At 40.5% G+C, this 14162-nt stretch overlaps 1 protein-coding gene across 1 annotated transcript in view; it reads right to left on the bottom strand.

Moving 5' to 3' along the window:
- Positions 1–14162, bottom strand: part of CRYBG1 (crystallin beta-gamma domain containing 1) — a 177718-nt gene that overhangs the window by 27572 nt on the left and 135984 nt on the right. Inside the window, exons 4-8 of the mRNA XM_053913580.2 lie at positions 10539–12891; positions 7863–7910; positions 7657–7775; positions 5984–6149; positions 5095–5234 (exon numbers count right to left, since the gene is read on the bottom strand). Of these exons, the coding sequence (XP_053769555.1) occupies positions 5095–5234; positions 5984–6149; positions 7657–7775; positions 7863–7910; positions 10539–12891 (2826 nt within the window). The remainder of the gene's footprint in view (positions 1–5094; positions 5235–5983; positions 6150–7656; positions 7776–7862; positions 7911–10538; positions 12892–14162) is intronic.

The following is a 14162-nucleotide window of genomic DNA, read 5'->3' as shown; positions in this document are numbered from 1 at the left end:
CCAAAAACAGGATTTCCAGCTGGATCCCAAGTGTTACTCTCCAGACGTAGCTACACGTGAATGTTAGCTATTTATGGAAACCAACTGGGGACTCAAAAGTTTACATATGAACGTGCCAACTTTGAGGATATTCAAGAGGGTGATCTATGAAGCTCAAGGGAAAAATGTACTTTACAATGGAGAGGTGAGGGAGGCACCATGTTTACCAAGCAATCCAGCTTGGTATCTTGGTGGGGAGCTGGTTAGGATGTGCCACCTTTGTGATGCAACACAAATACCATATTTTGTCATGTATATGTGCACTTTTGCCCAAATATTTGAGGGAAAAATAAGGATGCGCATTATACATGGGTATAATGATCACGTACCACAGGTATAGTAATGCGTATGATAATCCCGTGTGTAATGTGTACAAAAATGCGGGTGTGCATTATACATGGCAAGAAGTGGTATGTGCCAATAGCTGCATGAAGTACCCTCTCCAAACCCTTCACCCTGCATCTGGTCATACCCTGAGACCCAACCCCTCAAATATAGAAAATTCAGGCAACAGAGGAACAACTTAAATGATATCATGAGGAAATAGAGACGAACCTGGAGTGAGGTGTATTCTCTACGACAGCTGACCCAAATGCTTTGAAACGTCAGCGTCGTGGGAAACAGAGATGGGGGTCCTTTAGAGAGTAAGCGACTTAAAAGAGACGGACAACAAAGTATATTTATATGAACTTTGATTGGCTCTTGATTATTAAATAATATCCATAAGAGACATTCCTGATACAATTGGGAAAATTTGGTTATGGGCTACAGATTACATATTATCCCCGAAGCATTGTTCGTTTTATTCAATGTGATGAAGATAGTTACGCAGGAGAATGTCATCTTAAAGAGACGCAGGGTGAAGTATGTTGGAATGAAAGGTCATGGCATTGGCAACTATGGCAAATTATTAATTTTTTAAATCCCTACCCCAGGACATTTTTTCATTGCTTTTAGAGAGAGGGGAAAAGAGAGAGAGTGAAACACTGATGTGAGAAACGTCGATTGGTTGCCCCCCATACACACCTGGACTAAGGATCACACCCACAACCTAGGTATGTGCCCTGCCAGAGAATCGCACCTGCAACCTTGTGGTTATGAGATGATGCTCCAACCAATGGGGCCAAACTGGTCAGGGCACAAAATATTAATTATTAAATCTAAGTGGAGGGTATATGGATATTCACTGAGCTATTTCTACTTTGTCATGTCTGAAAACTTTCATAGCAATAAGTTGGGCTCTGATATGGTATACTCCACAAGGAAATATAAACAGTGAATGTTATATAGTAATAAAAAAGAATAAAATACAAATATACTCATCGATATGGGTAATCTTGGAAACAATACAGAGAAAAAGGAACAAGCGACAGGGAACTTTGAGAATATTTTTATACAATTCAAAAGCTAGCACAACTAACCTATTATAGGGACAGATACTATAGGGCCACCCTGTAAAATAAAGGCTTAAGGAAAACACAAAGTTCCAGACAGCAGTTATGGGTACGGAGAGGGGTCAGGAGGATGGGACTAGGCGGGCGATGCAAGGCACTGCGGCCGCATTGGCAACTGGGAGGGCCTGCGTTGGGTGGTGGGCACAGAAGGGTTTGTTTTATTACTGGGCTTCACAACTCATATATACACATACATCCTTCTATATGATCAAGTATTTCATAATAAAACAGATAAAAAATACTTGGCTATTAAAAAAAAAAAAGTCCCTTGACTTCGGAACACCTGTATTCTAGTAACTGTTCTGCTAGCTACTAATCCTAACGTTGAGTAAATGACCAAAGCCTGTCTTCCTGGTTAAACAGATGCTCTTTATGCTTCCTTTGAAGTTTTAAAATTCTTTGTGCTTATGAGAAATATACCCCTCAAAAGATGTACCCTCACCTCTGTACATCTTTCCTATGCTCAACAGAATAGGAAAGAAAAATGTATCTTGAAATTATTCATTTCCCTAAAACAGTATGGAATTTCCTCAGAAAACTAAAAATGGAATTTCCCTTTGACCCAGCAATTCTACTGCTGGGATTATACCCTAAGAACCCTGAAACACCAATCCAAAAGAACCCATGCACCCCAATGTTCATAGCAGCACCATTTACAATAGCCAAGTACTGGAAGCAACCTAAGTGCCCACCAGCAAATGAGTGGATCAAAAAACTATGGTATATTTACACAATGGAATTCTATGCAGCAGAGAGAAAGAAGGAGCTTATACACTTTGCATCAGCATGGATGGAACTGGAGAGCATTGTGCTAAGTGAAATAAGCCAGATGGTGAGGAACAAATACCATATGATCTCACCTTTAACTGGAACATAATCAACAGAAGAAAAAAGCAAACAAAATATAACCAGAGACATTGCCAGGGGGGAGTGGGGAGGGGACAGTGGGGAGAGGGGATTACAGGAACTACTATAAAGGACACATGGACAAAATCAAGGGGGAGGGTGGAGGTAGGGGAGGGAGGTGGGTTCAGCTGGTGTGGGGTGGAAGAATGGGGAGAAAAGGCATACAACTGTAATTGAATAACAATAAAAATTAAAAAAATAAAAGAAAGAAATTATTCATTTTCCTAAGTAAGAATCTGACAAGTCATACCCTTGTTTTGGATATGTGTAGAAGAGTGTAATCCAGAGCAAACTGGCGCCGGGATAAATCTCCTAATGGAATTGTAAAAAGTGCCTCCCACAGCAAAGAGCTCTCTCACACCAGGTTGGGGGACTCGTACTCCAACAGAGGCAAGATGAGCTCAGGTACTTATTATCAGTGACTTCTCCCAACCCATCAGGACTCCCCTTAGAGATCTGTAAAAGCACTAATGACCTGGTTCCATTGCTGACCAAGCAAGTTCAATGCACCCAAACTTTGAACTGACATCCAAGACAGCTCTCTATCCTCCTAGAGGCCAACAGCAGTGAACAGCCAGGAAGAAGAGGCCTGTACCACACAAGCCCATCATAGATGAAAGCTATGACAAGTGTGTGATCACCACCTACGAGACAAGTTAAACTCAACCTCAAGGCAAGAAATCTTAAGTGAAGCTCATTAGGCTCCACACAGCCCAAGCCTGAGTCAGGAAATCTTCCACATATTGAGATTAAAACATATGGCCGACACCTAGGTCATTCTTTTCTAAGGGAAGTGATATTTCTCAGCAGTCATACTTTAGATATCATTGATGGGAAAAAATTAAAGGCAGTAAGAGATGAAGACATTTTTTCTTTTGTTTAGATCCCTCCTTTTCTTTCCCATCACTAAATATAAAAGTGCCCGCAGCTCAGATGGCATCTCTGCTCTTTACACTCGCTCCCTTTGACATCTCACCCAGCTCATGGTTTAAAGCCTTCTCCACACTGATGACTCCTAAATTTATACCTCCAGCCTCCCTCTGGGACTCCAGTCTTAGGTACCCAGTCTCCTCCCTGACCTCCGACTTCAATGTCGAGCTGGCGCGTCCAACCTCACTTCTCTAAGACTGACCTCTGGAGTTTCCCTCTTCCTCCTAAGCTGCTCCTCCAAGTCTTCTTAAACCTCTATTGATATTTGATTGCTGAGCTATTGATGTAGAGAAGAGACAGTAACACTTGCGTTAGTTGAGGGGGGGGCTCTTTCAAACATCATCCAAAAGAACAAATTTAATGAACTAAAAAGGTAACCCCCTTGAGTAAACGTTGTGACTTATGTTTGTGTTTCAAGATACCAGCAAAGTCCGGGGTCCCAAATCCTAGACGTTTCTCAGCCCTCACACCTCACGTACAGTGTGTCAGCAGATGATGTCAGTTCCACCTTCAGAATGTACCCAAATCTGATCGTTTCCCACCAGCACCATCATGCTGTCTAAGCCACCAAACATTCTTGCCTGTATAACTACAACCACCTCCTAACTTGTTCCTTTGCTTCCGCCCTCACCTCCTGACAGTTTATTTTCTACACAGCAGTTAGAATGGCCTTTCTAAAACACAAGTTAGACCACACTCCTTCACAATTACCCATGTCGCTCTGAGTAATCTAAAATCCTTCCCAAGGCCTAAAAGGCCTGACAGGACGAGGCCTCCCGCCCGCCCATCAGCTTCCTCCCAGCTCATTCTACTCCAGCCATTGGACCTCCTACCAGCTCCCCACACACACCCAGTAGGGCTCTTCCCCCTGCCCCTCCTCCCTCAAGTATCGCCAGGGCATTCCTGCAGGTGTTACACCTCGTTAGACCTTTCCCTGACCACCCTGTCTAAAATAGCACTACCACTGCCCCTCTTTATAATTTACGTTTCTTGTAGTATTTACCATCTGACACATTACATACGCATTGTCCTATGCATACTCCATTAATAAATATTTTTGCACATTCTCTGAATACATGAATATGTATAAATTATACATTACCATTGACTATATTATGAATTTATTAGAAAACATACAGAAAATCTTAAAAGGAGGCGATTTTAAACAAAATATGAAGGAACATGAGCGTTCGGGTTTCTTTTCCCTGCATCTCTGTGGACGCCTTTCACTCGCCCTGCGCTGTGCACTCCACGTTAAGAGACGCCGAACTTTAGCATGGCAGCCTGCACTTTCTGTCCTCATTTCTCCCCCACCTGAGATACTCCCATTTCCTTCAAACTACTTTTGCAGTTTCCTGTGATTTGTGAAGTCAGCATCCTAGGGACTTTGGACAGCATTGTGTGAAAACATTAAAGGAAGTACCATGTGTATTGGCCTCCATCCCGCCTGAAATATCAGGGGCACATGCTAAGAATTACCCTTTGAATTACTCAGCTTTGAATGAGTCAGGTTCCTCCGTGATAAGGAAATCCCTGCATCAAACATGCATTTTCCCCCTGCACTTCCTCCAAGACATTGTATTGTTTGTCAGAGCTGTACAAAAGAATTAGCGTGTTATGTCCCTTATTAAAAAGAAAAACACCAACCTTTCAGTCAACAATTTCTTAACAACAGATCAGAGACAGAATATTTTAACTCTTCTTTCTAGTGCAACACCCACCAAAAAAACCTTCATAAAAATTGTGTTTCCAGTAAAACACTTACGTGCCCCAGTGCACTTTCATGGAAGAAGTCTTCTGCATTATACCAAACCCCTGCATTTCTTCCGTGTCATCGAAGTAGGAATTCAGGACTCCTAGCCCTTCTGGCTCAGTAAATAAGTCAATATGACTAACTCTGTAATCCTGAAAAAGAAATACAATCTTACACACATGATAATAATCATACCATTTATGTAACTCTACAGTGAGCTCCGTTTTACAAACAATTAACATAAGCTTTACCTACACACGGAGCACCTGTCATTTCGTCCCTTCCTGTTCCCCCACGACTGAATGATAGGCACTCTTCTGAGGCGGACACATTGCTTTCATCATGTGTCTGCGTTTCACATTCAAGCAAAGGTCACCAAAAATGTATTTCGTTCGAGTTTTGAAACATATTTATCCCCCAATCCTTAAAGTGGCTTCAAGTACCTAGTTTTTAAAACCACATGAAGCTCCAGATTGAATTATCGGCTGAATTATTTTTGGATTATTTATTTTTCCAAAACAAAACTCCTATAAGCCACTTGAGGTAATCAGAACTCAACCAAAAAACTAAATTAAAAAAAAAAAAGAAAAATCTTTTCATTCAGAACTCATCAAAACCAGGTTATTACATGAAATATATTTAGAGAATTGGATGGGGGTGGGGGTCAGGAGTGAGAAATTAATCTTCAAGATTTATTGTGGAAAAAGTAACTAATGAGAATGTTTCTTTTTCTAACTCATTTAAAGTATACAAATTACTTAAATTGTAGAAAGTAAATCCATAAACACCAATTTTTTTCCTCAATCACTTATTTCATAAAATGAACTTTTCTCTCCTGGCATTCAATAACTAAATATATCGGGTGGATGGATGGACGGACCCTGGTTTTCCCGTGACCTACCTTGACCACATGTCTCATTGAACCAATCACCACGGGCTTAGCGGACTCTTCCTCCTCTTTTCTTTCCAAAATATCTTCTGTCCCCCAGAGACTAGTAAGTTCCAATTCTCCTTCTTCTAAGGGGATGGAGTGCCCTTCAAAATTTGGTTTCTCGTACAAAATCCAACTAAGCATAAAACACAACATAACCGTTAGCCAGTTCTGGTGAGAGAGGTTTAGCTCACTCAAATATTCTGGCTAATAGCCACTATTTGTATATATATCATATATTATGGCCAATTCTCTAACGATGAAAGTGTATACAATCTCTCCATTTAAAACTAAAATTTCCTAAAATTTGGCCTCTCATAATTCAAAAACTCTATCAGGATCTTAGAGAGCTTTTCGCTACCAGTACTAATGTTGCAGAGGCACTAAGGTCAGTAGAATTGCCAGTCAGTGGAGACTTGTACACAGTCGTCCATCAGCTAAATGGGCTTTTACTGTAATTCCTTCTCTTTGTAAGTGTAGAAAACACTTGTCTGAGAAGGATTTAAACTTACTATTTCTAGTCCTGCATGTTAATAGAAAGCATTTTAAAAATATTCTTTGCAACAATATACAAACATTGAAGAAAAACTTCATGTCAACACAGGCATGGGCAAAAGTAGGTTTACAGTTGTTTGTATGAAAAAATAATAAAAAATGATACAAGAATCAACTGTTTTGCACACTCACAAGTGTGAGCCTGCTTTGTCAAACCTTGTGTATAACAGTGCTGTTATTAAATGCTTATACTTTCAAGAAAAGAGAGAAGACAACAAAAAATGCAAAAAAGGACTATTTTATTAAAAACAAAATTGTTAAACACAAACTCTCAGTGTTATTTTCAGTCTTCAAATTTAAGAACAAAAGCTAATTGAATTTTCCTAATGAATATGTTGACTATATAGAAAAATACAGTAAAATACCGAAAACCTTGTAAGAAAGATGCTGCATATTTAATCAAATGGAGACCAAAAGAAAAGCTTACTAATTTACTGAACCACAAATATCTAAGGCCTTATCTCTTTATTTCAAACAAGTTTATAAATAGGTACCAAAGATAAGTATCCATGCCACATAAGTAATTTTTTTACTGCTTTTCTTAATTCAACTTCCCGTGTATGTTCTAGAAGCAATTAAGCTTGTAAAAATGATTTTTTCACCAATTTCTTTACTAGCTGTTATCAAAAAGTTGGAAAGTAACTTTTAACTTAGTCCTTCACCGAATCATTATTTTAAGTTAGCAAAATGTCTTTCCTCTTACGGAATTTAAAAAATTCTACCAATGTAACTAGTACAATTCTTATCAGCCTCATTGAAAATTCAGAAACCAAAAGTATATTATGGACTCCAATGTTCATTAGTCCAGACCAATGTTACGTGGGTTATCTGGGAAAAGAAACTTGTACTGCTACACTCTTCTGATTTTTCTAGCAAAGAACACGTATCACCCCTATAATCAGAAACATGATTAAAAACTGTATTTTATTTCTTTGTCATGATTTCCTTTTGTTACTCATCATGACTAGTCTTTTCGGCCCTTTACAGTGAAAAGGGCATAATTTTAAATAAGGATTATGAACCAAAACGGTAATTAAAAATGTAGCACATAGACCCCGTGAGTCGGGAAGTGAAAGCGCCCTTCTCACCATCCTCTGACGACTTTCAGGAGGATCACAGGAGAGAGGGTCCAAGAGCTGCAGTCCTCAGTGTCGCCGAAGACCTCGATGCACTCTTCGGAGACATCCGGCTCACTGTAGATCACTACCTACCGGGGAAGGAGAGGGGCGGCATTTCCCACTGTGCTTCATCAAACCGAAGTACAACCTAGACTAGAAACAGGAAGTAATCTTACCTTTCCAGGTCGGGGATTGATTTTGTTTTGGACACTTCCTCTAAGCGTCTGTAATCAGATGAACAAAAACGCAATAAGTAATTAAACTGCATAACGGTCCTCTTTTCTCTTCCGGTGACCCTTTGAGTAAGGTCATATTCACCTCACAATTTACCAATTTTGAAACAAGTCTACCTTTATCTACACCAAAATTGTATTAAAACTCTCTTTGAGTCTATACTATTAAGAGCTTCCCCTGCCCAAGTGAATTTGCCATTCCAATTTCTCCTCATTTAAATGCCTATCTAGTTTCACCAATCTACAAAACATAGGACTCAAGAGTCAGCCCTGGGTTTTACCTGAATTTACAGAATAAGACCCCAGCAGATTATAACTCAAATAATCTCGGTATCATCTCAAAGAGAAACTATAATGTATTAATCACTTATCTAGAATGAGCTGAATTAATTTTATGTATTCATATATACACACCTTATCTGAATCTATAAATATTGTTTTTTCATAGTAACATCTACCATCACATAGTAACTACTAGTCTAAATAAAAGCCTGTTTATGGATTATTTCACAATTATTTCACATTGCACACAGTATATTTAACCACTCCCTTTTTGATGGATGAAATATGTTTTTATATAGCTACAAAACTAATCATTTTCACGACCATGTGACAAGACCAGTAAAACCAGAAATGCATAACACAATAAAAATAGTAATTATACATGTAAAAATATTATAAAACACTGACTACTTTCAATGCCGACCAGGATGCCTATTTTAAGGACTGCCTTTGATCTGACGTGCGGAGTGGAATATGCCCAAAAGCCCAGAGGAAGGCCTCAGTAGAGCATTATTAGAAGTCACAATGGCATTCATTTATTTATATGGACACATTAGAAGTACATAAGCTGAAGGAAAAGCCTACAATTTAAAACAAAACTTAGGTAATACATGGAAGATAGAATAGCTAATATAATCAACAAAGCCCCAAACCTAAAGGAAAACAAAGGAGGTGTAAAGCACTTTGTTGCTCCTTTTTACCCCATTCGGCTTGGTTTCTCAAAGGATCCCACAGTGAAACTGTATATTCTATTGTCACACCCACCAGACTGTTGTCCAACAGCAGAAGTGATGCAAGCAAGGATAATGGAAAAGAGAGAGTAAGGCCATGATGAACGGGAAGTGGACCGGTGGAAATTTTATGCTTGAGAGAAATACTTAAAAGCCTTATGATTTCTGAGAGCTACAGACTGATTGTGTAAGTGGTCACATACAGTACTGGTTCCCAAAGTGTGGTCCAGGGACCCACAGAGGGTTCCCAAGGTACTTCCAGGGAGTCCATAAGGTCAAAACTATTCTCATAAGAAGAGGGTGTTTACCTTTTTCACTCTCGTTACCTCACAGTATACAGTGGAATTTTCCAGAGGGTCTATGACATCATTGCCATAATGGCTAATGAAATGTACTCTTGTGTGTTCTTGCATTTTATATTTTTGTTCGTGTTCATTTCTAATACAATAAATTCTGACAGGCATAACCTACGTGAACAAAAGCTCTTTGGAGTCTTCAATAATTACGAAACATAAAATCACCCTGAGATCAAAAATTTGAAAACTTTTGAAAAGAAGGATCTGAGCCTCTACTGGAAACCCAGCTATGTTTTTTGAAAGAGCTTCCAGAAGTACCTTCTATGATAGGCCGGTAGCAAAGCCAGAACAACAAACTGAAACGTGCCACAGTGTCCTGTCTGTACGAGGAAGGGGGCAAGGTGTCTTCAGCTTGGGAAAACTCTTTTGGATGACCGTCTGCGCATGACAGATGGCCTGGGTCACATGTGGGCGACAGGAATAGAGAGGTCTACCACGTGTCTGGGCTCACCGCGCTGGCCTCTAAACCCTGCAGTCTGTTTTCCTCTCTTACCGTCCTCTCTCACCTGGATGCCAAGCTTGGCAACAGAGAGGTACAAATTCCCACCAAACACCGAATAAAGGAAACCATGTCAGCAGTCAGATAGAAGAAGATGCAGAAATCATCACTGTTGCTCAGAATCACATCTTGCTGCCCTGTCTACAATATTAATGGAAAGATCTGATGTGGACCCAAATTTTTTACTCTTCCCAGGCTTTGCAGGAAAAAATACTTCCCTGATGAAAACTAATTCCAAATAAAGAGAAAATACTTTCTCAAATGTATAACATATACATTTCTTGCTACTTATGGAAAGGAAGAGTGAACTCAGGGCACAAGAGAAGGGATGACCAATAAGTAGGGGCTTTTCCAAATAAAGGAAGCTGCTTCACACATCTTCACAATTGTATCTACAGTACTTAGCATTTTTATGCAAAACTAGGTAAGAAAAACCATCTTGTCTCTGAACTCTCGAGGTACTTTATCCATACCTTTCATAATATGGCATATAAGTTCACAAGTACCTTAAAATATCGGTAAGTTATTTTCCCTGCTAGACTATGGATACCTTGAGAACAGAATCTTAGTAACTTTTTCTTGGACCTTAGCAGTCCTTTGTACACAGGTTCCCAAGGATGTGGCCAACGAATAAAAAAATGATTGTACATAAGCATCACCATTTCTAAAAGAATAACATGCATTGCTCATCACCCCTCTCTCCTCTCACTGTATAAATACCCCAAAGAAATGAGCACATGTCGCTACTTACTGTTGGGTCTGATAATGACATTCCAGGGAAAGAAAGGTTTGAGTCGGACCATCTGGACTTGAAAAGACCCAGGATGTCTGTGTCACTGCTCCCACGGTTCGGCAGGTTCGATGTAAGAGTGCTTCCAATGTGACTCGCCTTTTCCGGATCTTCACTGTTCTTCAGTTTTGAAAATTCAGAAAACTTAGTTTCTGGCAAGTGTAGGTTGCTTCGTGAATCTAGGTCTTTCTGGGTTTCCTCTTTCTGCAGGTATTTTTCCATGTAGCTTGGACTTTTCAAGCCTGAATGAGATGCATTTGACGAGTCGAAATTGAAGACCTTTAAGAAGCTGTCGGGCGGAAGGTGTGGCTGTTCTTTATCTGCAGCGCAGGGTGGGGCACCCTCAGCCACAGGCTGTGACGCAGAAGACCGAGAAAGGGAAGTGTTCTGAGAAGAGCTGAAAGTTGTGGTCATGGTACTGACTGATGTTACCGAGGGAGAAAAGATTTTGCCTTGTGGTACAGAAGATAGCATGCTTGAGAAGAGCGCACTTTTTTCTAGCCTGGATCTCTTCACTCCACCATTTGTGACATCCCTGTTCTCTTTGTCATTTAGTTCTGGAGTCGCCAGAGGGGCATCTTTCCCGTTAGTGTGAGCATGTGAGGACTTGAAGAAGATACTCTGTTCGGTGGATGTACGTTTGGGCCTCAGTGTGGATTTTGTGCCTAGATTCTGCATCAACTGTAAGGCTGGTGACATTTCCGGCTGGCTTCCTTTTTTCTTCCCCAAACCAAAGGTAAACACGTTGGGATCAAACACCTTTTCCAAATTGTCCTCATGAATAGGAGGCATGAAAAAGTGAGGGGTAGGGGAGTTTGGCACCCTGGCTTTCTTTTTTTTCTGAGGCACACAAACTGTGCTGTCCATATTTTTGATTATTTCAGTGAATTTTTCCATATCCGAAGAAGAATCAAATACACTATCATCACTACCAGCAGAAACATTCAAGACACACGCAGGGCTATCCTGGCCATTCACAACATCTTGACCTGGTCTTCGAGGAGTCTCTAAATTTCTGCTGGCAGGGGAGTGAGTGGGACTGGAACCAACTACCAGGGGCGTTCCGTTCTCCTGACTTGGAGCCTGGATAGTTAGAGTTTTCTCTGACTCCAGCGGCATGACTTGAGGGCCAGATTTTGCTACATGTTCCTCTTCACAATGAATGTGTTTGGGTGGTGTGCTCTTATTGCCCAGGACTTCCTCTTTCTGGGGAGCACAACTTGCAACGGAAACCACTTCAAGTTCATTATTGTGACAACTTGGCAACTGCACTTCTCTGACTTCAGTACTATCTGAGATGATCTGGGAGCTCACGTCCTGGGTGCTCTCCACGGGAAGAACAAAGGACCTGACCTGGACAAGGACCTTGGACGGACTCTCAGTTCCCACAACTTCTGGGCTGTGCTCTGTGGACAAAGGCGGGCTTGCTTCTCCCTCTCCTCCAAGTGTGGAGGGGGCCATTTTCTCATTATCCGGATGAGACTCAGGCAAAATACCTCCACTATGGTTTTCTAACACTTTCAGATCGGTGCATGGAAAGTTGCTTACGGGAGCTTCAGCACCTGTGTCTCTGGGAACTGCCACAGGAACGGGTGCAGGCAGTGAACAAGGCTGATTGCGTGACTCAGCTGGGGGCAGCGAGTCAGAAAACGTATCCTGTGGCTCTGGTGCAGCTGTTGGTGGATCTCTGGTATCAAGAATGGCAGGGATGTCTTGTGCTGTTTCAGTGCTATTTTCAAGTACAAGTCTTTTGCTGTCAGCAGCCTTTGAGTCGTCTTCTCCCAGGAGTTTGTGGTCCTGGACAGGAATCAGAGCAGTAGCCTCTGGTTCAGGAGGGCAGCCAGCGTCTATATGAACAACTGCCTGGTCATCCCGTTTAAGCTCACAACCAGCAGCTTGACCCCGAGTAGGCTCCCCTTCTATGCCTCTTATACTGGGACTGCTGGTCGCTGGGAGAATCTCCTCTTCAGGGAGAGTAACTTTGGTTTCTGCAGAAGTTTCCTTCCCCAGGACACCATTCTGGTGACGATTTGGCATTACTTTTTTTTCAGGTTGGTCCATCTCCTTGCCTTTTTTGGCTAAATTCAGCTTCGCCCTCCCGACAAATGTCTTGTTAGAAGCAAGGGTGTTCCTTGTGCCTCGAATATCACTGTGTCTTGGGCTACTGTTTGCCCGTTTGTTTTCAAATAAGGAGATTTTGGTGGCAGTGTTTCCTTTATGAACTGGCTGGCTAAATGGATTATGCTCATTTCCCAAACTGTCCAGATTCTTGGGGTTTTTAAAATTTAGTTCCACGTGTTTGGGCCTGGCAGGGCTGCAAGAAAAAAGCAATATGATAAAGTTACTGACCTAGTGAAAAAGTGAACATACCAATTTATTACAAAACTATAAAAAGCCAACATCTTTCTGATATGTAACTCTGTAAAATATGAAACTATTTTTAAACAATCCTAAATACACTTTTTTTTTAATCAGTGTTTTGCTTCTATGTGAGGGATGAGAAAGTTACGTAACTAAGAAAGTCTAGATGTGGGAGGTTAACAAGTTTATCAAGTACCTAGTAGGTTCGCACAGTGCTTCACACTAGGTAGAAAATGTTTTAGGGTCTGAAGAACATTAGAACAAATTTAAATATTTAACGTGCTTCCAGACTTTAAATACGTAAGTGATTTCTCTAAACATAAACTATAATTTCATTTTGTCATAACTTTTTTTACATTATCTCAAAATGCTAGATTATAAAAAATATTTATCTATTATTTACCTCTTTGGATATTGTATTCCCTTCATCCACCCCCCACAAAATTTTTCTCTAATTATATAAGTATGCTCACTATAGAAAATTTGGAAAATATACAAATGAAAAATCACTCATGATCCTACTACTCAGATATAATATCTCTGTTAACAATTCAGTATATGTACAGCCTTTTTATATGCAGTTAAATATTTTCAATAGAATTAAGATCATTCTATTCATAGAATTTGGTATCTTGCCTTTAAAAATAAGATTGCTTAACCCTATATCTAACAGAAAAATCATTTGAAAAGTTTTCTTATTGTCAGCATAAGAGTCCATCATGTGAATGTGCCATGATTTACTCATCAATGACTCAATTGTTGGTTTTGTCACCATTTCTTGGGCAGAGAGTCTCCCCTCTCATTCTTGTCTCTTGGGTATAATTGCCCCCAATGGTAATCACAAGTCTTCGAATGTACACATTTTTTCTTTCTGAGAAACAAAATGTTCTCAGTTTGACGTTAGCAGGCTCTGGTCCTGGCTCTTCCACTAATTATGTGTGTACTTGGTGAAGTCACTGCAACTCTCTGAACTCTATCTACCTTCTCTGTCTGCAAACAAAGAAAAACTAGAGAGTTTAGAACAGAGTTGGTTCCTTCTCCCCTGGACTCCCCCCTCCCTCCAGTTATGGTTGAAGTAACCCCTGGAATTCCCTTCAAGGGCTGCAGCTGGGGACAGTGGAGACTGAGGCGTGCGGCTCTTAGCCAGCATCCCTCCTTTCAGTAAGAATCACTCTTACTTCTGTGTTTTATACATCACTTTTATATATGCTTTCCCAGAAGCAT

Source organism: Desmodus rotundus, chromosome 11, assembly GCF_022682495.2.
Source record: "Desmodus rotundus isolate HL8 chromosome 11, HLdesRot8A.1, whole genome shotgun sequence".
In the NCBI taxonomy this organism is placed as follows: domain Eukaryota; kingdom Metazoa; phylum Chordata; class Mammalia; order Chiroptera; family Phyllostomidae; genus Desmodus; species Desmodus rotundus.
This window is presented reverse-complemented; position numbering and strand designations above follow the sequence as displayed.